Source organism: Anser brachyrhynchus (genome assembly GCF_964034855.1).
Source record: "Anser brachyrhynchus genome assembly, chromosome: 3".
Taxonomy (NCBI): Eukaryota; Metazoa; Chordata; class Aves; order Anseriformes; family Anatidae; genus Anser; species Anser brachyrhynchus.
Window position 1 is genome coordinate 80,868,471 of NC_137696.1, and position 23,045 is coordinate 80,891,515.

At 37.9% G+C, this 23,045-nt stretch overlaps 1 protein-coding gene across 12 annotated transcripts in view; it reads right to left on the minus strand.

Moving 5' to 3' along the window:
• The window catches only part of GRIK2 (glutamate ionotropic receptor kainate type subunit 2), a 407,268-nt gene that overhangs the window by 174,478 nt on the left and 209,745 nt on the right, over positions 1 to 23,045 (minus strand). For 9 of the 12 annotated variants that reach the window (XM_080586284.1, XM_080586280.1, XM_080586277.1 and 6 more), the window contains 3 exons: positions 20,010 to 20,153; positions 18,716 to 18,823; positions 8,534 to 8,647 (listed from right to left, as the gene is read on the minus strand). In XM_080586284.1, the coding sequence (XP_080442410.1) occupies positions 8,534 to 8,647; positions 18,716 to 18,823; positions 20,010 to 20,153 (366 nt within the window). Of the gene's footprint in view, positions 1 to 5,286; positions 5,354 to 8,533; positions 8,648 to 16,812; positions 17,211 to 18,715; positions 18,824 to 20,009; positions 20,154 to 23,045 lie in introns of those variants that run through there. The other 3 variants (XR_013948894.1, XM_080586278.1, XM_080586279.1) reach the window with 2 other exon arrangements.

The window sequence follows — 23,045 nt, forward strand, 5'->3', positions numbered from 1 at the left end:
GCACGTGGGGACAGAGCCATTAAGATTTCCTTCTTGAGGAGTGCCCAGCCTTCCTGGACTCCTCTGCCCTTCAGAACCGCCTCCCAAGAGACTCTGCCAACCAGTGTCCTGAACAGCTCAAAGTCAGCCCTCTGGAAGTCCAAGACAGTGGTTTTACTGGTCCCTCTCCTGACTTCGCCAAGAATAGAGAACTCTACCATTTCATGGTCACTCTGCCCAAAACAGCTCCAGACCACCACATCTCCCACCAGTCCTTCTCTGTTTGTGAACAGAAGGTCTAGCGGGGCACCTCCCCTGGTAGGCTCCCTAACCAGCTGCGTCAGGAAACTATCTTCCACGCTCTCCAGAAACCTCCTAGACTGCTTCCTCTGAGCTGTATTGCATTTCCAGGATACGTCTGGGAAGTTGAAGTCCCCCACGAGGACTAGAGCTGACGATTTCACAACTTTTGCCAGCTGCCTGTAGAATTCCTCGTCCATCTCCTCATCCTGGTTTGGCGGTCTATAACAGCCCCCCACCAGGATGCCTGCCCTGTTGGCCTTCCCACCGATCCTAACCCACAGGGACTCAACCTTATCATTCCCAGTCTCAGTCTCGAGTTCCACAACATCAAAACACTCTCTAATATAGAGAGCCCCTTCTGTGCTGCCTGTCCCTTCTGAAGAGCCTATAGCCAGTCATTGCAGCACTCCAGTCATGGTAGTGGTCCCACCACGTTTCAGTGATGGCAACCAAGTCATAGCTAGCCTGCTGCTATATTGATCATGATGGGAAGTATATAAAAAGGTAAAGCACCAAAACTGGAAAGTAAGGAGTTGCATATCCTCTTAGATTCTGAAGAAAACTATGATTTAACACATCTGAGTAAACTAAAAATAATAATAATAATAATAATAATAATAATAATAATAATCCAGTATAAAATTCAATTCAACTATTTGCTGGCAGTACACAAAATTCAAATAGATTTATGAGAGAGAAATAATTATTCAGAACTATAACATCAGCAGGTACCAAATATAATTGAATTATTAATTGCTTAATCATCCTAGAATGATACATCCTTGATTATATCTGCATCATGTATCTTTCCACAAAATCTACCACTAAACTGAAAAAGGTTACAAATCTGCAGTTCTGTGTACAAGACGTGAGTGACACATTTTTTTATGACACTTTTTTTATGCAGACAAAAGATAAAGTTATTCTTTCTACATTTATTCAATTAAATTTTGGGCATAAAACTAAATCATGCTTTAAATATCCTTTGGGTAGGGAGATGGTTGAACTAGGTGATCCTGGAAGTCTTTTCCAATCTTAATGATTCTATGATTCCATACCCTTCCTCTACAGGATCGTTTTTGTTTAGTACAGGTATAAATCATCTTTGCACATAACTAAATAAAATAAAAAATAAATATAAGGAATATGAGGATAGTTCAAAAAAGCATTATGAATTGCTTATTTATAGCTGCCTTTTATACTAATATAGTTATTGTTGGGTAATTTCAATAACTCTTTTCAGCTATGAAGACATTTTAAGAGTGACACTTAGAATAATGAATGAACCAGAAATTCTTATGGTGCGGAAATCAAGTGTATGAGCTTAGTTTTGTAGCTTTATATTTCTGTGCTTAGAAAATATATTTATATTGGACATAAGTATATTACTGTATTTTCATTGTGTAGCAAAGTGACATATTAATATACAAAAGTGCAGTTCCTAGAAGCATGTTTTCTTCTTGATCACTTGCCACTTCTCTCTTTTTTCGTTTTGAAGAATACTGCTCTAAAGAAAGGCAGTTCCCTCATTAAGCCTTACACATGATTTTTCTGTGCTGTTTTTTCTACTTTATCGGTTCCCTGCAATAGCCTATAGCATACTGTCAGCTGTGGAGTCTTGATTAGTTTTCTCTGTAGTTTGCTCTAATACTCACTTTTCTTTTAAAGACTCTAGTGGGTTTTGTTTGTTTGTTTTAATTCTGCTTACTGAAATTCTGAAAAATATCTTTTTCCTCCTTTGTATTGGGATCATTAAGATTTTTCCAACTGTGAGTATATTCTGCTTTTTCAATTACGATTGAGTCTACTTGAAGATGAAAGTATATTGATAGGCAAAGTAGTAATAAATAAATTGCTATTCATAAATTCATCTAGTGCAAGTAAGGAGGGAATAACATGGTCTTTTAGTCTTGATTTCTGCATAATGCAAGCTATAGATAACAATCTGAAAGATTGTTCCTTGGTTTATGAGCAATTCAGAAGCTCTGTTACTAGGAGTCAGGGTTCCCAGTACCCAATCACTTCTGAGAAGTCTACTGGCATGTAGTTTGGGTGCAAATATCTGGTTTCCAAGATACGTTTCCATAGCAGCCCAGAGTACTAGCAGAACAAGTTTAATGGGGTGGATTTTTGGGGAGGGAAATATTTTAAAAATAAATAAATAAATAATGCTGTTTGAATCTTTGCTAATCATAGCTTTGGATATCACAATCTTTGATACTGTTGCTGTATTTTAGATTAATGTAGAAAGTGCAGTGGAACTTCAGAATTTCTCCAAGAATTAAAATTCTACATTCCAAGCATTTTGCCATTAAAAATAAATCCTAGCTGTCAAGTTCATTAATAAAGAATTCTTATAATGTGATTTTCCTTAACTGACGTTGTTATACAAGATATCAGAGGTGTATTTTCCTTTAGATTTAAGATGCAAGCTTCTTAAATACTTTTGTTCTCATACATAGTTCAACATTACTTTGGAACCTTTGTAACTATGAAGTTCAACATTCCTGTTATAAGTGTATATGCATGGCATTTTTTTATTTATGCTAAATTGCATACCAGTGTGTACATCTTATCATACAGGTTCGTTTCTTCTGTTCAGCTGAAATGGCTGCTCCATTCATTTCCTTTGTAGCTTTTCGTTGGTTTTCTGTATCTGCCTTCATCAAAGCTCTGTAAAGCTCCAAGTTGTCTAGTTTAACTTTTTCAAGAAATGTGTGAAAGGTATGAAAGGCCTGTGAGGGTCTTGTTACTTCACTTTTGAAATGTTGTGGGGTTTTTTGTTATTTTTTTTTTTTAATTTTTGCTCAACTTCCCACTAAATCATGCCCCTAAGCACCATGTCCAACCTCTCCTTAAACACCCCCAGGGATGGTGACTATACCACACAGAATCTTAGAATATCCCAAGTTGGAAGGGACCCACAAAGATCATCGAATTCAACTCCTGGCTCCACACAGGTCTACCCAAAAATTCAGACCATATGACTGAGAGTGTAGTCCAAATGCTTCTTAAACTCCAACAGGCTTGGTTTTGTGACTATGTCCCTGGGGAGCCTGTTGCAGTGCACAACCACCCAACCTCTCGGTGAAGAATCTTTTTCTGATATCCAACCTGAACCTCCTCTGTCACAGCTTGACACCATTCCCTCAGGTCCTATCGCTGGTCACCAGAGAGAATAGGTAAGCGCCTGCCCCTCCACTCCCCCTCATGAGGAAGCTCATGAGGAAGCATGTAGACCGCAATGAGGTCTCCCCTCAGCCTCCTCTTTTCCAGGCTGAACAAACCAAGTGACCTCAGCCACTCCTCATATCTCTTCCCCTCTAGGCCCTTCACCATCTTTGTAGAACTACCACTTCCCTGGGCAACACGTTCCAATGCCTGACTACTCTTTCTGAGAAGAAATGTCTCCTAATTTCTAACCTGAACCTCCCCTGGTGCAACTTGAGGCCATTCCCTCTAGTCCTATCGCTAGCTATCTGCAAGAAGAGGCCGACCCCCAGCTCCCCACAACTTCCTTTCAGGTAGTTGTAGAGAGCAATAAGGTATCCCCTGAGTCTCCTCTTCTCCAGACTAAACAACCCCAGTTCCCTCAGCCACTCCTCATGAAACTTGTGTTCCAGACCCTTCACCAGCTTTGTAGCTCTTCTCTGGACATGTTCCAGGGGCCTCGATGTCGTTCTTGTTGTGACGGACCCAAAACTGAACACAGTACTCAAGGTGCAGCCTCACCAGAACTGAGTACAGGGGAATTATCACCTCCCTGGTCCTGCTGGCTGCAGTATTCCTGATATGAGCCAGGATACCATTGGCCTTCTTGGCCTCCTGGGCACACTGCTGGCTCGTGTTCAGGCAAGCATCAGTCAGTACCCCCAGACCCTTTTCCTCTGCACAGCTTTCGAGCCACTCTATCCCAAGCCTGTAATGTTACCTGGGTCTGTTGTGGCCAAACTGCAGGACCTGGCACTTAGCCATGTTGAATCTCATCCCACTGGCCTCTGCCCATTGATCCTATCTGTCCAGGTCCCTCTGCAGGGCCTTCCTACCCTCCAGCAGATCAACAATTCCCCCCCGCTTGGTGTCATCTGCAAACTTACTGAGGGTAAGTAAGTACTCATTATTTCAAATAAAATAATGCAAGTTTAAGTATCACTACACAAAGTCAATCTGATAAACACAGTATGTGGACTCAAACCTCACCAACAGATAGATGTTAAAACATAAATGTAATTGAAACATCCTAAGTTATTGAGTGTGTTTCTTACAGGATTTTGCAGGGATAGATCCTTGTCCCAGTATTGTTATCACTGGTCTAGAAGAAAGTATAACGTGATTGCTAATGAAGTGTGAAGACGACACAAAGGCTAGTTGAGTAATGAGTAATTAAGGGGACAGGTCACTAATACAGACAAGACTATATTCTGGAAAGCTGTAATTCTAAAAAGCAATTAGGAAAAATATGAAAATTACCTATTAGTGGAATGTTTCAAGAAAAGTATCTAGGCAGCACATCTGGATACGATATAACAGGCGCATAGCTGGTTCAACTGGAATTGCTAAGATGCATTTTTTGATGAGGCACTAGTTTTGATATACATAAAAACAGAAAACTTGAGACGGACACTGGGAAGAAATGAAAGACTGGAACTCTACAAAACATGCTTTTACTTTAACAAAATATAAGAGTTTGATTTAAATTTTATTAAAAAAAAAAAAGACAGCTAAGAGATATGTTCATAAACCTGTGCAAGAAAAAGTTGTGGTAAGACTACTGTTCTTCACATAATGAGAACTTGAAAGTCAATAATTAACATCTGAAAGTCAGTCATGTTCCAAATAAGTATCAGTTATATATTTTTCAATTAGTGGCATAAATAAAACAAAAGGTTTAAGTTTTTTGTATTGTTTTTTAAATTGCCAAATAAAAACAGATCTTATACATAATCAAAAAGTTACTCACCAGATGTAGTAATAGACCTTATACATAATGAAAAAGTTACTCACCAAATGTAGTAATACGGCTTACATTACAGAAAAGGTTAGATGTACATTGGCATTTGTATCTCCATACCTATGAAAATTCATTCTAGTCAGAATATATGTTAGTAGCTAAAACTTCCTTATTAAAGAATAAACCTGTTGCGAAGTTCTGGTGGTTTAACACCAGTAGGTAGCTCAGCACCACCACACAGCTTTCTGACTCCCCTTCCTCAACATAACAGGGAGAAAAAACATGATAAAATAAAGGCCATGGGTTGAAATAAGGACAAGGAGATAGCTTACCAGTTACTTTCATGGGCAAAACAGACTCAATATAAGGATATTAATGTAATTTGTTGTCTATTGCTAACAGATCAGAGCGTTGCGAAATAAAAGCAAATTAAAAACACTTCTCCCCCCATTCACCCTCTTCTACCTGCTCCCCTCGAGCGCTGCGAGGGGATGGCAAATTGGAGTTATGGTCGGTACACAGCACTTCATCTCTGCCGCTGATTCACCTTTATACTCTTCCCCTGCTCCAGTAAGGGGTCCCTCCCACGGGGTGCTGTCCTTCCCAAACTTATCCTGTGTGGGCTTCCCACAAGCAGCAGCTCTTCAAGAACTGCTCCAACATGGCTCCGTACCACAGGGTCCATCCATCAGGAGCAAACTGCTCCAACACGGGTCCCCCATGGGTGGCAGCTCCCCCCAGGCCCCCTGCTCCTGCGTGGGCTCCTCTCCACGGGCTGCAGCTCCGGCCCGGGGCCTGCTCCTGCGGGGGCTCTCCATGGGCCGCAGCCTCCTCCAGGCCACATCCACCTGCTCCACCGGGGGCTCCTCCACAGGCTGCAGCATGGAGCCAGAAGAGGCTCCACGCCAGAGCATGGGCCTCTTCAAGGTCTGCAGGGAACTTCAGCTCTGTCACCTGGAGCACCTCCTGCCCTACTTCTGCACTGACCTTGGGGTCTGCAGGGCTGTTTCACAATTTCTCATTCCTTTCTCCCAGTTGTTGTGAAACTACTGTTCCACAGCATTTTTTTTTTCCCTTTCTTAGATATGTTCTCACAGAGGCATAAACATTATTGTCCTTTGTCTCAGCTTTGGCCAGCAGTGGGTCCCCTTTTGGAGCCAGCTGGAGCTGGCTCTGATCTGACATGGGGAAGCTTCTGGATTCTTCTGACAGAAGCCACCCCTGCAGCCCCCCTGCTACCATAAGCTTGCCATGTAAGTCCAATAAATATGTGAATTATTTTTGGATACCTGCAAACTCACAGTGGTGGTGACAGCCAACAAATACAGCAGATGCACTTCTGGAAAATTTTTAATTTCTTGCAATTAAAATTGCTATTTCAAAATTATGGTTTGGAAATTACTGAACATTTATTTCTATGTAACTAAATACACGTAACTCTAAGAAAGTCAAAAACATCTCATTCACCACAGTGAATTTGTCAGTAATGGTAATGAAAAAGAAGTTACTTGAAATGTTTCTTCTGATCCATGATAAAATAATTAAATCTGATTAAAATTTTCAACTTAATTATCATGCAATAACTCTGATGAAAATGATGAATCATAGAATCATTTAGGTTGGGAAAGACCTCTAAGATCATCTGATCAAATTTTAACCTAGCACTGCCAAGTCTATCACTAAAACACGTCCTTAAATATCACATCTGCACATCTTTTAAATTCTTCCAGGGATGGTAACTCAACCACTTCCCTGGGCAGCCTGTTCCAATGCTTTACAACTCTTTCAGTGAATTATTTTTTTTCCCTGACATCCAACATTCCCTGGCACAACTTGAGGCCACTTCTTCTTGAACTACTGTTTGTTGCTTGGGAGAATAGGTCAGCCCCCACCGCACTACAACCTCCTTTGAGGTAGCTGTAGAAAGTAATAAGGTCTTCTCTGAGCCTCCTTTTCTCTAGGCTAAATAACCCCAGTTCTGTCAGCTGCTCCTCCTAAGGCTTGCTCTCTAGATCCTTCACCAGCTTCATTGCCTTTCTTTGGACATGCTCCATCACCTCAATGTCTTTCTTTTAGTGAGAGGCCCAAAACTGAATACAATATTCTAGCTTTGGTCCCACCAGAGCTGAGTACAGGGGGACATTCACAGGGGACTCCATGACACACTATTTCTGATACAAGTCAGGATGCTGTTGGCCTTCTTGGCCACCTGAGCACCCTGCTGGCTCATATTCAGCCGGCTATTGACCAATAACCCCAGGTGCTTTTCTGCTGGCCATCTTTCCAGCCACTCTTCCCCCAACTTAAAATGCTGCATGGGGTTGTCGTGACCCAAGCACAGGACCAACGCTTATCATTGCTGTACTTCACATAGTTGGCCTTGGCCCATTGGTCCAGACTATACAGATCCGTCTGTAGAGCCTTCCTACCCTCAAGGTAGGAACACTCCTGCCTCTTGGTGTCATCTGCAAACTTAGCGAGTGTACTTGATCCCCTTTTCTAGATCATCGATAAAGATATTGAAGAGATCCGGTCCAAAACTGAGGCCTGGGGGACATCACTTGTAACCAGCCATCATCTGGATTTAACTCCATTTACCACAACTCTTTGGGCATAGCCACCCAGACAGTTTTTTACTCAGCAAAGTGTATGCCTGTCCAAACCATGAGCAACTAGTTTCTGCAGAAGAATGCTGTGGAAAACAGTATCAAAAGCTTTACTAAAATCTAGGTAAACCACATCCCCAGCATTTCTCTCATCCACTAAGCAGGTTACCTTGTCATAGAAGGAGATCAGGTTAGTTAAGCAGGGCCTGCCTTTCATAAAGCCATGCTGACTGCGCCTGATCACCTGGTTGTCCTGAATGCGCCATGTGATGGCACTCAAGATGATCTGCTCCATAAACACTTCCTACTTTCCTTAAAAGTGGTATCATGATGTTAAGTAGCACATGAAAGCAATAAATTTTGTATGGCTTATAGCCAGACTACTTTGTTTGAATCAAACAAGTTTTGTCCTCTCACATGGTGCTGAACTGTTTTGTCAATTATCCAAACATTTAGTCAATAATAAGGAAACTGAAATTACTCATCAACTGACATAATTCTAAACGGATAATTTACTTACATTTTTGACGAGAGTAAATATCCATTACCAACTTAACAAATGGAGTTCATTCATGACACAGTAATTGCTAAGTAACTGTAACATATATTACAGATTGTTCATTACTGTTGTAATTAGTATAGCATGTTCTTTCAGTTTTCCTGTGTTTCTGGAAATGTAGATATAGTTGCTTACCAAAATGGTGGTAACAATTAAGGAGCGATTGGACAGGGAATCCGTGATGTTTGCTGGTTTTCCTTTCTGATTCTCTGTCATGTTAAGGCCACTCAGTGGATCCCAAGTTCCAACCTATAAAACAGTATATTACTATGTAAATTGTCCATTAGTTACATTTCAATGTCTAGAAAATAATGCTTTAAGGAAAAACAGATTGCTACAGAAGAAAAAAAGATCAGTAGCACTTATTATTCACCCCTGTTTCATTATCTTTTGTCATTACATTGAAAGCCTACTTTTTTAATATATGATTCATGATACTTCAGATTGTGTTTCGTGAAGTGTGACATAAGGGGAAAAACGATGCGTATAATGTCTACAGCCACACTGAATACTTAATTTTCCATTTAACTTTCATACTTCAAGATAAACCACATTTGAAGATAACTCAATAGTTGGGTGGAAATTCATTTGCAGAGCATAGAGCATCCTCTCTACAGAAAGACCTATCGTTTTCTCTCATCAGAGAGAACAGACGGACAAAAGATGTTTTCGTAAAAATGTAACAGGGAAGGCTGAAAGTGAAATAACTTAACTGATTTCCAGATAAATGTTCAGTATATATATCTTTTGACACTTTGTACCTTGAATTTCTTACTCCAGCAAAGTCAATAGGATTTTTATCTAAGCTAGGAACCAGGGTTATGATTTAAGGTTCAGGTCAAGGACAATCTCATGTACTAAGTGGTAAGTAGTGGGTCTTACGCTTATATCATTCATCTGCAATTTCATCACTGTAAAATGAAAGCAGGCAAGCAATAAATACATCTGGTTTTAGACATCAGATTATTTTTTATATTACTACACTGTCTAGAAAATAAAAACTTTTTTTTTTGTTTTTAGAAAATATTTTAAATATTACTTCAAATACTCAGCAACATCTACAATATGAGCTGAAGATTCTTTAAAATTGAATATGGACAGTAATTCAATAATTCTGTGAGGTAGCAGGTTTTATTGTGAATATATATATATACATATGTATATATATGCATATATATAAACACATACAGAGGAATATTTGTCAAATCTTTCAAACTGATTCCTGAGAAACTGCTTTTAAGCGATTCATTACAGCATGGCTGTCAACTAAATTTAGGACACAATTCAGTATGGCTTGAATAAAGAGAGTTTAATCTTTAAAACCGAGCATACAGTGGAGTATGAATCAGCAGAAGCTATAAGAGAGAAAAGGCAAGTTTGATCTCTTTTTCTACCATGTCCTGTTCGTCAGGAACATTTTATCTTTCTTCTTTGCATATAACACTCAGTTACAAGACAAGGGCCACTCCTTTGAATGGCTATGATTCTTAAATTTTGGCTATTCAGTACCTCTTATAGTGAAGACAGAACTGTGAAGGGAAGAAGGGGGAACACGTGTCTCAAATACAATTGGACAATAACATCGAACAAATCATCTCAAAGCACTGAAATCAAAGCTTACTATTAAAAAAAAAATTCTTCATTTACTATTTTAGTATTACTTCATTTTGTGACTTGAAAGGTTTTTAGGAACCCAAAACAATCAGCCCTGCAGTTTGGCCACAATTAAGAAACTGTAAAAGGACTGAGAACTTTTTGTTGCAATATTCTGTTAGTTACAGCAATCAAAGTGTTCCTTCTACTTTGACGAAAGAGCAAACTAGGAAAATAGACTAATAAGGAGTGACAAAGACCAGAGCTTGAGTCTATCCCTGCTGTTTTATACACATAATTGAACCTATACTAATCTCCCCTGTAAGATTCAGTTTCAGTAACACGAGTAGCACAAAAATTTCTAAGGGAATGTCATCACCTTATTTGATCATTTTCAAACCCCGAATTCATTAAATCATATATTTTATTCTGTGGTTCATAATTCAGATATATCTGGACAAAAGCCAACACACTATTAATTAAAATACTTCTTCCCCTACTTTTTAATACAGTTACAGCCACAAGCAAATGAATAATTATCAACTATTAGATTTTGGGTTTTATCTACTACATCCATCTAGACTAATAAGAACTATCAACTGCACAATTTTAAAAAGGAACTTGTATCTTGATAAACTATTGCGTTATTTTTCTAAATGAGGTTAAGTGTACTTGCGTTGCACAAAATCATCTATTTTGGTAAATCAATAATCTAAGAAATGGAACAAAAGTAGGATGTTCCACATAGTACATCTTTTGCATGTTATTAATGAACTCAAAAACTTATGCCAGGCATTCTGATGTACTATGTGGAACAGTATCACATATACATCTTCCCAAAACTGCTCCTTCTAGAGAAAACAGTGCATAAACAATGCATTAAATTCATTTTTTTTCTATTTACTTAAGCACGATGTTTTAATTCTAAAATAGCCTTTTGAACAGAACAGAATTGCTAATGGGTTTTCACTAAAAAATCAAGAGTACTTTAAATGCCATAAATGTTGAAAAAGCAAATCAAGGTACTCTGCTACATGTAACTTCAATTCAAACAACTTGCAATTTACTTCTACTGCATCATATCTATTTCCAACAAAATTTCAAGTTCTCCTTTAAACTGAAACAACCTGATACACTAACGTACACAGTAGAGAGGATGTTCATATAGTAAATATAGTCACAGGGCAACTGTCTGATTTTCCCCCTGTAAGTTCAATATGGCACTGAAACAGAAACTTTTCAAAGGTTATCAAAAAAGTAATAATGAGAAGCCCGCATTCCCAGGCTTTGATTCCCAGTTCTTCCATTCGAGTGCCCTAAATAACTAGATTGTAAAATAAGCTTGTATACAAATAAAAAGTTCACATTCAGCTAGTTAACAGTTTTAAAAGAAGTGGTAGCTTCCTTTCATCCCAATGATTTTCAAAGGTACAGCATGATTTTAATTTATCTCCTCTAGCATGTCTAAAGCACATAGAATCATTATGGTTAGAAAAGACCTCCAAGATCATCTGGTCGAAACATCCCTCTACCACCGATGTCACCCACTAAACCAAGCACTAAGTCCAACATTTCCTTAAACACCTCTTTCCACTTTAAAATAAAAATGCAGTTTTCTATTTAGTAAAAATCTGCTTCGAGTCATGCTGAGCATAATTCAGCAAATTATTTATGAAAAAAATCTAAATTAATTGTTTCAATGGCAATGGAGGGAAAAAGTTTGTAGTTCCTTTAGTAAAATTCAGACTTTCTTCAAATCTACTACCCTTACTAAGATCAATCCAATATAATTCACCATCACCCCAAAAAAGAAGCATTGTACATTCTTGCAACTTAAATTTGCTGAGCTTATATATACTCCAAACTAGTTTACTATAAGTCTGATGGGATGTTATACACAAACATTTAATACATTAAAATAGCTTTCTTACTTCAGCATGTTTGAGAAAAATAAATTTATGAATAAGCACATTTCCCTTGTCATTACTTTACTTCAAAACTCCCCTAAGAGAAGGAACCTTTATTTCTGAATTTGAGTCAACAAAAACTACCTACTACTCACAGTGAAGTGCCATAAGCATTGTAATAGGAAGGATCATTGCCCCTCTGCAGTGGCACCAATTGTCCATCTACGGAGCCACCATCACAGAGTTATTCAACCCCCAAATAATTGAGAAATGTGTCTCTAGTTAACCGTCTTTTTTACATTTTGTACAGTAGTTAGCAGTACACCAGTGATTACTTCAAGAAAATAACTATTCTCCTGTCTTAATAATATTATTTCTTCATATTTATGTCTTTCCAATTTGGGTATTGCTTCAGTTATTCTAGTTTCTTAAAAAAATAAAAATAAAACTACTTTCTCTCTGAGAAATATGTTAATACCCATACTTCTGGTTTGTTTTTTTTTTTCCCATGTCATTAATAAAAATATTAAATAAAACAAGATCTGATATCCTAGACAATGGATTACAACTCATTTTGTGTCATCTATCTTTGTTCTGTGTATCGGATGCTGAGCAAGATTTCAATCCAGTTGTTAACCTCTCTATTCAATAAATGTGATTCTTTTTCAGTGACAAATTTTCATATTAAATGTATTAAATTCAGGTATGTGTTATCTCCTTGAAGCATAAGATAATTTTCCTCATGATGTGACTTCAATGCAAACACTGATTGATTATGTTTTGAATGACAATTTGCTTATTACACCAGATTGCCACAGTTTGGGATTTCTACTGTACTTAACCATAAATAGTTGCAGTCTGGCCAGATTGACCGTGAGCAATTTTTGGGTTTTTTTGTACCTTACATTAGCAGCACTCAAATCATCAATTAATTTTGTCATTTTCATCTTCTAGGAAACTATCATTTTTGTCAGACAGGATTTTTTATTTGGAAAAAGCATACTTTTTTTTTTTTCGATGCTTGATTATCACCCCTCATTCAAGAGTTTCAGGAACAGGTAATTCATGCAATCTATGTTTACAGAAGGCATTTTTTTAAACGTGATGAGCAATTTCTCTGTCGTCACTGACTTCAGAATGAGCAGTGGTTACAAGTAGGGCACAAGATTTAGGTAATTTCCTATTAACTATACAATTTATTTGTCAAATTAAAAAAAAAATCTCTAAAAAATAGGTCTTCTACAAATATTTCACAATAATTCTCTTTTCTCCTCTCCAAAGTTTTGGTTTTGTTTTGTTTTCAAAAAATCATTTTAAATTCATAGATAGAGATGCCTGACAGGATGCTGGTTTGGGAAGAACATAAAGAACATGCAAGAGACTGACAAAGATGACGAAGGGTTCCTGAAGAAATAGGAAAACAGAAAGAAAGGGAATGGAAAGGACAAAGAGATGGAGAGGGACATGAGAAGAGATATTGGAAAAGTAGAAGGTGGGGTGGAAAGAACAATAGAGAGGGAAAAAGGGAAAGGAGAAAAGGTGAAGGAGGCACACGTAGTGGTTTCATGTGGAAAGGGTTTGGTAGCGGGGGGATGCAGGGGTGCAGTTGCCCCATGTCAGATCAGAGCCAGCTCCAGCTGGCTCCAAAAGGGGACCCACTGCTGGCCAAAGCTGAGACAAAGGACAATAATGTTTATGCCTCTGTGAGAACATATCTAAGAAAGGGAAAAAAAAAATGCTGTGGAACAGTAGTTTCACAACAACTGGGAGAAAGGAATGAGAAATTGTGAGAGAAACAGCCCTGCAGACCCCAAGGTCAGTGCAGAAGTAGGGCAGGAGGTGCTCCAGGTGACAGAGCTGAAGTTCCCTGCAGACCTTGAAGAGGCCCATGCTCTGGCGTGGAGCCTCTTCTGGCTCCACGCTGCAGCCTGTGGAGGAGCCCCCGGTGGAGCAGGTGGATGTGGCCTGGAGGAGGCTGCGGCCCATGGAGAGCCCCTGCAGGAGCAGGCCTCGGGCCGGAGCTGCAGCCCATGGAGAGGAGCCCACGCAGGAGCAGGGGGTCTGGGGGGAGCTGCCACCCATGGGGGACCCGTGTTGGAGCAGTTTGCTCCTGATGGATGGACCCTGTGGTACGGAGCCATGTTGGAGCAGTTCTTGAAGAGCTGCTGCTTGTGGGAAGCCCACACAGGATAAGTTCGGGAAGGACAGCACCCCGTGGGAGGGACCCCATGCGGAGCAGGGGCAGAGAGTGACCATGAAGGAACAGCAGAGACGAAGCGTTAGGGACTGACCACAGCCCCTGTTCCCTGTTCCCCTGCACCACTCAGGGCGAGGAGGTGGTAGAAGAGGGTGGATGGAGTGCAAGTGTTTTTAGTTTGCTTGTAGTTTCTGACTGTTCTAGTCCATTTGTGATAGGCAATCAATTATATTAAACTCCCTATGCTGAGTCTGTTTTACCCGTGATGATAATAGTTGAGCGATCACCCTGTCCTTACCTCAACCCTTGAGCCCTTTTCATCGTATTTTCTCCCCCCTTCCCTTTGAGGATGGGGAGTGAGAGAGTGGTTGTGGAGGAGTTCAGCTGCACAGCTGGGTAAAGCCACCACAGTAGGGAGAGGAGGAGTTAGTAGAAGAGTGCAGGAAAAAATGTGTATGATGGAGAGATGGAGCACACAATGTAAAGGAAGGGGACAGAGAGAGGAGAGAGTGCGAAGTGAATGAGATTCAGCTTTAAAATGAAAACAATGGAAAGAGAAGGGAAGATGAGGGGAGGGGAGGGAAGGAAAAACAGCTCTCAAATGAAAGAACTGGCTAAAATGTATTCTCTCTACTGGAAAGCATAATAGGGTTTGCGTTCTTTCAGAATAAACAAGTTTTCTTCGAAGACATTTTTAGTTGAGATGGATTTCTCTTTCTCAGTAAAATAACCTATAAGAATCAAATACTAAGCAATTCAGGCTAATGAGCATATAGCTTAAGTTTCCTTAATGGAATCATCACAGAATGGCTTAGGTCCAAAGAGACCTTAAAGGTCATCTAGTTCCAACCCTCCCTGCCATGAGCAGGGATGCTACCCATTAGGTCAGGTTGCCCAGGGTCTCATCCAACACCTCCAGGGATGGGGCATCCACTATTTCTCTGGGCAACCAATACATTTTTCTGAACAACCATCCTTTTCCTAATCCGCTATCACTACACCCTACAGTAACTGCTCTACTTTTGCTTATATGTATCTTTAAATGTGTAGCATTCCTCATCATTCTTTGCCAACACTTTCCCAACTCCTAAACTTTAATAATGATAACTAATTGTTACTGTTCATTCCAAAGCTTGTCAGAATATTTTGTTGAAGAAGTAATATTATCACATCCCTTTAAAGCGAAAATGCACCACAAAGAGCACCACAAAGGCAGTGAAGATGCTCCTTTTCTCTGAGCACCCATATACACAGCTCAAGCACACATTGGTTGTTTTAAAACATCCATATCCTTTTACTACTGTTTCTGTTATTGTCTCTCACATATCTTTCATTATTACTACTTCCCAAGTCTGTGTTTTAGAGTACTGTATTTTCTGTGCTTTTATTTCCTTCACATATTTCTAATCTCTGTAGACTTTTTTTTTTACTTCTGTATTTTCAGTGGGTTATGTATCTCCTAATATATTGTCAACTAAGAATTAAATTAACATGCTTTTGTGTTTCTACCTTTATATTGATATGGAAGGTAAAATATAAAACGAACATATAATACAGATCCATATGGAAGATACCATTCCTTTAGCCCACTACACATCCATTATGCACTATCTTACATCAATGTTCTCCTGGGAAAGTTCCAGTCCACATACTTATTAACAAAAAATTGTTAATAAAGTCAACTTTTTTTTTAGTAAGGTTGTGAAGTAGTACCAGGTATGTCACTTGAATGCAAATATATTACACTGTCTCCCTTCCTTTAATTGTTTTGCATTTCTGCCAGGAAAGAAATTAAGTACACTTTAAAGATTTTTTTCCTGAAAACCCATGCTGCTTGATAGTTCTCAAATGCCGCCTGATGTCCTTATAGTCATCCTAGATTTCAGAGACTTCCTTTTCTCATTTTCAACAGCTTATCACTTCCTTATATGCAGACTCTTCAGCCACTACTGACTTATTCAGCTATTCCCATGTCATAAACTCTTCCATTTATGTTTTCAGTAAGGAAGACAGGTTGCATTGTTCCTACTATTCTCATAAACAAAGCAAATTTGCTTTGCAACTTTAATCACAATTATACACTGTCTTTCCTTAACTTTGCCTAACTCCCTTCATGGAATACTTCATAGTAAGCCATTTTAATATCCAAGCATTGCTTCATGTTTTAAGATATAGTTTAGTTCTATAATCACAGGTTTTCCACTGGACCTTTTTGAAAATCACATTACCTATTTAGTTGTTTCAAAGCAAGCTCACACCTTATGAACTTCTTTGAGTGAGGTGGGGGTTGGTCTATTCTCCCACATGCCTAGTGACAGGACGAGGGGGAATGGGCTAAAGTTGCACCAGGGGAGGTTTAGGTTGGATATTAGGAAGAACTTCTTTACTGAAAGGGTTGTTAGGCAGTGGAATGGGCTGCCCAGGGAAGTGGTTGAGTCACCATCCCTGGAGGTCTTTAAAAGACATTTAGATGTTGAGCTTAGTGATATGGTTTAGTGGAGGACTTGTTAGTGTTAGGTCAAAGGTTGGACTAGGTGATCTTGGAGGTGTCTTCCAACCTAGATGATTCTGTGATATCTTCCTAATAAGAAAACATTAATATCCCAAAACTAGTATCAGGGAAAAATGTTTGGAGAAATATGTTGTTTAAACTAATGTCTCTATTCAGCTATTTGCAGGAGAAAAAAAAAAAAAAACGAAATAGAACTGCAGCATGGTGGTTTCCCTGAATTTCTCTTTTTTATTTGTCAGTACAATATTGCCTTGGGGCAACAGAGGATAAAACTTTATCTGAAGATGAAGGAAAGCAGAGTGTTTACAGAACACCACATCTAAATAACAACTATACAGTAAATAAAAACTAAATACATTGCCCTGCAGATGGAAACCTTTGTCTGCTGATCATAACATTGTGAGACACTGCAGCCTCCTGCATTGCCTCTCTATACCAGGTTGGTCAGTGATGAAGGGGAACGTGATCTTTTTTCAGATCACTGTGGAGTTACGTAGGTAGGCCAAATAGATGTAGGTGTTCCCAAGGCCATTAGTTCAAATCTCGACAATATTAGGATTCAAAAAAGGACATTTCTTAATCTTTCAGTCTCTCCCTCTATCTCTGTAGAAGAAAAAATTCATGTCAGAAGATAGACAAACTTGTCAGGCTGCCTATTCTTAATTTTTAATGCCCCTTACAAATAGAAAACTTGTATTCCAAGGAAAGAATAAAAGTTCTCTCTTAAAATACAGAGAAATTCCAAAATTATTTTATTTCTTTTTCAGGCAAATTTTACCGAATTAGTAAGATGCAAAGAAAATACAAATACATATACCCACATGTTTACACATAGGTGATGGGATTGGAACTGTATGTAAAGCTAAGCTCAATATAGATCAAACTATAATGCATGGTTCAAGGTCCAACTGTCTACTCTTCACCAGGTTCTCTCAAAACTATGGATGTGGCTAGAAGTATGCAGTTAAGAGGCTACTGTCAGACACCAGATTAGCAACTTTAGAAGATTTTGAAGCCAGATATCAGGCAGGGAATAGGCACTCTACATGTAACACATTGAATGTTTTTGGAAGCCTGTACATTGTAATGCCTTTACGTAGAGTCTCAATTTAGAAGTTGATGTTAAACTCCTGATTTATTTTTTTTAATGGGTATTATTTGTATGATATACAATGGCAGCATGAAAATCTACTTGCAGCATCAACAGTCATTTTTAAGTCTTGTTTCCTGAAATTATGTTTAAGAAGTAGGTATGTAGAAAAGGTATGCTTTTCAAGATATTCTAAGGATTCCTCTAATTTTTTCTCTCAGGTCTGTCTCATATTTCAAGGCAGATTTTCTGAATCCAAGAACTCCAAATTTTATGGTTGTGACATTCAAATTTGAGCACCTAGGGATTTAGCACAGCACTTCCACTTGACAATGAAGTGAAATGTGCTTGGCAGGTCCCCTCGACTCTCTGAAATTGACTGAATTGAACAATGTTTATCCATTTGTTATGGCATTGTCTGAAGAAAGTGACACGAGCATTTGGAAAGAACTTCCTTTGGAATCAAACACCTAAATGTATAGACCTGTTTTCATAAGTATCCAGAACCAATGAGCCATGGTAAGAGGAAGTATAGATCTGGAGTCTCCCACATTTTTGAAGAGAAGAAATAATGTTCATACTTACTTAGGGGAATTTGCTTTGTAATAATGACACAATTGTCTGAGAGACATGCACAAATACTAAGAGGAAAATCTCAATGTTTTTAATTTTAATGGTGCTGAAACACACATAAAATCACCATGGGGAAAAACATATTGCATAAAAAGTATTTAAGTTGTCAGAACTAATGTTTCAGTTTTACTGTCTTCTAAGAAAAAACAACCCTACACACATAAGGTTTTGAGTCAGAACTATTTCTGAAAAAAAAAAAAAAACTTTCAAAACCACATATTTATTCCCATATAAAATTTCATTTTGTTGTAGATGGTATATAAATGTTTGGTTTTTATCCAGAGGAAAAAAATAAGTTCCTTTTGTGAGATTAGAGGGAGGGAGGGGGCAAAGGAGGCTAAGTTTTTATGTTTTACATCAGTTTAGAGATAAACATCTTACACACCTTTTCAAGACCTTCTTCCTTGAGGCTGATAACATCTAAATCAAAATCCGTCCTTAAGCCATTAGATTTGTTGAAAGTTATCCTGCCTGTGAGGCCTTCCCAGTGAGCCTAGAGGAAAAGAAAAAAAAAGTCTATAAATACCTCTTCCTATATTTCCCCAGAAAGAAAAATTTTACCAAATTCTGTCAAAATGGGAATATTATTTACCTAAATCATTGTGGCTGATTTAAATATATATATATATATATATCATATTCACTTTTTGCTAATTAAATTAACCTTTCTTTAATCTTCATAGACAACTTTTTAATCAACTTTCCATGTTAGCCAATAAACTCTTCATTTCTCCATTATTAATGCATGCACTATTCATGCAGTTCTGTTTCCCTGCTCCCCAACCCGAATCTCTTCCATTAACTCTGGATTTAATTCTTCTGTCAGGACATTTGAGTCAAAATTTTGCAAGATGCTGCGTCCTCTGAAACCATGCTAAGACACCAAAAATTGAGGTCACTGAGCCAGTCTTTCAGAGTTGATTCCTTACTAATTTAATTAATATCCTATTAAAAAAAATAAAAATAAACTTACAGTCAGCATGGTTCTTAAACTATATTAAACTAGAGGAAGAAGTATGGAAGACAAAGTTATCTTAAAATCAATTAGTATTAAAAACAGGATTATATTCCATTGCAAATATTTATCTTTACCATGGTATTTTGCATATCTAGAATGAGAAACTAGTAGTTATTTACAGTACAAGAATACCCTATTTGAATATTCTATAATCTTAAGCACCTTAAATCTCCTAGATAGTACTATAACTTTAAATTTATCTAACCACATCTCAGCAGTATACTAGGAGAACAATGCTATATATATTTACCATGGCAAAAGAAGTGAAAATTAAAACTTCATTCTTGGCCTCTTCAAACTTATACTAGCATTTAGTTGCTGAATTTTTCATAGTTAGTCTATGGTTTGGGGTCTTGGGGGGTTGTTTTTTTAATTCCACAAACATTCCAAAAACACTCAGAAGTATCCACAATTAAAAGTTTTATTTAGAATGCAGTTATTTTACCCTTTTATGTTTCTGTGTATGATACACTTTGTTCCAACTAGGACTGGAAAACCTGTTTGCAAATAAAAATGTTTTCTTATCTGTCAATCTCTTTAAACGTAAGCTCATAGTCTCACTCACCTACTAAAAAATAAAAAAGCAGAATTAGAATAAAATGAAATGGGAGTTGGGAGGAAGGAAAATAAGGAAGCAGGATATATTTTATTAGTGACTTACCTCCTTAATGAGACTCATAAAGCGGGTCCCAAAGCGCCATGGTTTGTGGCGATTACACTGTAGTGAACTGACAGTCATCTGTGGGAACTGCTGGACAGCCACTGATACCACATGAACTGCATCATACATTAGAGCTGCATCCGTCTAAAATTAGAATGAAATCAGCACCATGAGCACAAAATGAAAACAAGTGACAACCCAGCAGTGAGGGAACGAAACAGAAGTTTAGCACCGCTCATTACACTACAGGGAGAAAACTATCTGATTGTGCAGCACTGTGATAGCCTGATTGCCAAGTCCCACAGAAGCGTCAGGACCTTTAGTCTCAGTTCTTCTCTTTTTAAAGCTGAAATAAGGGCCCAAATATCAATTTTATAGTATCACAGAAGGACACCAGTACCTCTGATGACTCACACTACCTTAAAGAAAGCAGTGTTTTAGGAGGCTGCACTGTACGCATGCAGGTTTGACTCATGTCAGTTATTTCCATCAGTGAGAAGAAAAAAATAGATTAGCAAAGTAGCAAGACCTTGACAATGAAGGAGAGTATACAGACTAAGGAAATAATGGTTTTCCATTTGGAATTACAGACTAGATACAGTCCCAAAGGTATTCAACTGATTCATTTATAAGTTTTTATAGGAATCGGTTTAAATCCTTAAGACAGACCTAATCAATATTTTCTACAAAGCAGTGGCAAATTAGAATTGCGTTGAAATCCACATTCATTTTAACTGTTTTCATGTCCCATTCTAAATAAGTGGGCTAGTCATGGTATATGCTAACTACTATTGTATTACCAAAGGACAGAGGCAGCCTCCCAGTACATACTGTACACAAGAAACTGAAATCATTCCTCTTCTGTTTGATAAACGGAGACAAGACTTGGAATCAAAGGCAAGAGAGGACCTTAGATTCTGCTTGTGGAAATAAATACTATGCCATCTGCTCAGTATACCTTAGAGAAAACGGACCTATTTCCCCTTCTCATTCACATAATTAGTGAGCTGTGAAATTAGTTCTTTAATGGACAGGAAACCTGGAGATTATTGCACTTGTCACAATACAATACAATGCAATACAAAATAAGCTTATATAGTGCCTTTCATGCAAATGCATCCCAAGGCTCTTTACAATAAAATTAAACATAAAAATGCAAAAGAGCTCTACCATTATAGCCCATAAGACACTGTTAAAGGGGAAAATATACGTTTACATTTAAATGGCTCTCCCAGGGAGAGATTTCAAAACTCAAACAGAAATAAATTCCAATTTTAACATAGCTAGTATAATAGGTTTCAATGATCTCAGATGCCAAGCAGTTTATACAGACACTCCAAATTAACCAGAAATTATTTTTGCTGCCAAATTGTTCATTATCTTTAAGGCATTACAGTGCTTTTAAGGCAAGCTAATATCTGACAAGGAGACAGCAAAAGTCCCAGAAGTCAGAATGACATGCTGAGTAAGCATCGTACAAAGCTTAATATTCTAGTACTTCACAGAAGTTGGAGTCTAGACAATAATTTAAAAAATAAACTATAAAATAAGTTCATACATAAGTCTGGTTCAGAAATGAAAATAGTATGTGGTTTTTTTTTTGCTTTTTGTTGTTTTTTTTATCAGCTTTACATATAAACACATAGTCCTTGCACCAATGGATGAAAATTGAAATTGCTATGAGACTTAAGCAAAATCATTCCCATTAAGAAGCAACCAGAACTTCAAAAACAACATTAACTGATTAATTAGATATAAATTTGGACATGGAACCAATAAGACTCATCAGCAAGAATCAAATGGACATTATGCCAGACGCAGAGCAACATGGCTTTTTGTCAAATTCTATAAGCCACTGAGCTGGAAATCTGTAGGATGGAAGGACAGTTAACTCCAGTGGAAGCATTAAAAAAGCCACTGCAGTTTTGGAAGTAATTTGAATCCTGTTAATATTCTTCATACTCCACTGATGAACATTGCTTCACTGGAAATAAATCTAAATCAGAACGCACTTCTTTTAAATGCACACAACATAAACTAATCACTGGCTAGAAGCTGAGTGTCCAATTTGATCTTTAGATGCTGCAAGATAAATCCATTATTTACATAGGCTGAGATTCCACAGACCACCTTGTATAGGAACATTAAAGTTAAATGTAGGCTTAATTGTTTGTACTGAATAGATAGAACCACATGCTCAAAAATATATTGGTTTATTGATTCAATATCACACTCATCTCTTTGGGTGCAATCACCGATTTTACTGAACAGGAAATAAACAGTGCAGAACTCCGGAAAAGATATAAAACATGTGCTTGAATTTGCAAGTTGCGCTGTCCTCTTGCTTGGTCGCTTTATCTTTCATCTGAGAGACAAAAGGAACTGATAGCAATTGTACTACTTCCCCACCATCATTTGTTAAGCTTGCTAAGCATTTTTGTCTCTCACTGCCATTTGTCCACGCTGCTTTCTTTGCCTTAAATCATGTTATTGGAATGATGCTTTGTGATACAGGAAGTGCTGCAGGTTTCAGCAAGAAACTCAGAGACTTGGGAAAAAAATGTCCCCCAAATTTTAGGATTCTTTATCTTATCTAAACAGAGACTGGCAGCCTGAACAGTTCTTGAATTTCAGAACCTGCTACAACATTTCCATTCACTGAAGAACAAATAACGAGATCAGTACTTTTCAGTTAACTTGTATAAACCTTTTAAATATTATGGTGTATCTCACAAAGATATATCTTGGTACAGTTTTTGAGCCATAGTTTTTTTGTTTTGTTGGTTTTTTGTTTGTTTCACAGTTGTTATTAATCATGACTTGTTTGAATACAAATAAACATCAAAAATACTGCTTGTGACAGTCAGTTGCATGTCTACTACCACAAAAGAAAAAACTACAACTACAGAAGCTATAAAAGTTTTCATCAAATTGAAATAGAATGAGATCTACTTTAAGACATCAAATGACAGCTGTCCGTGACTACAAGTCTTTCTTTCAGTTGAGTCAATGAAGTAACAAAACAGCTTTTAGCAC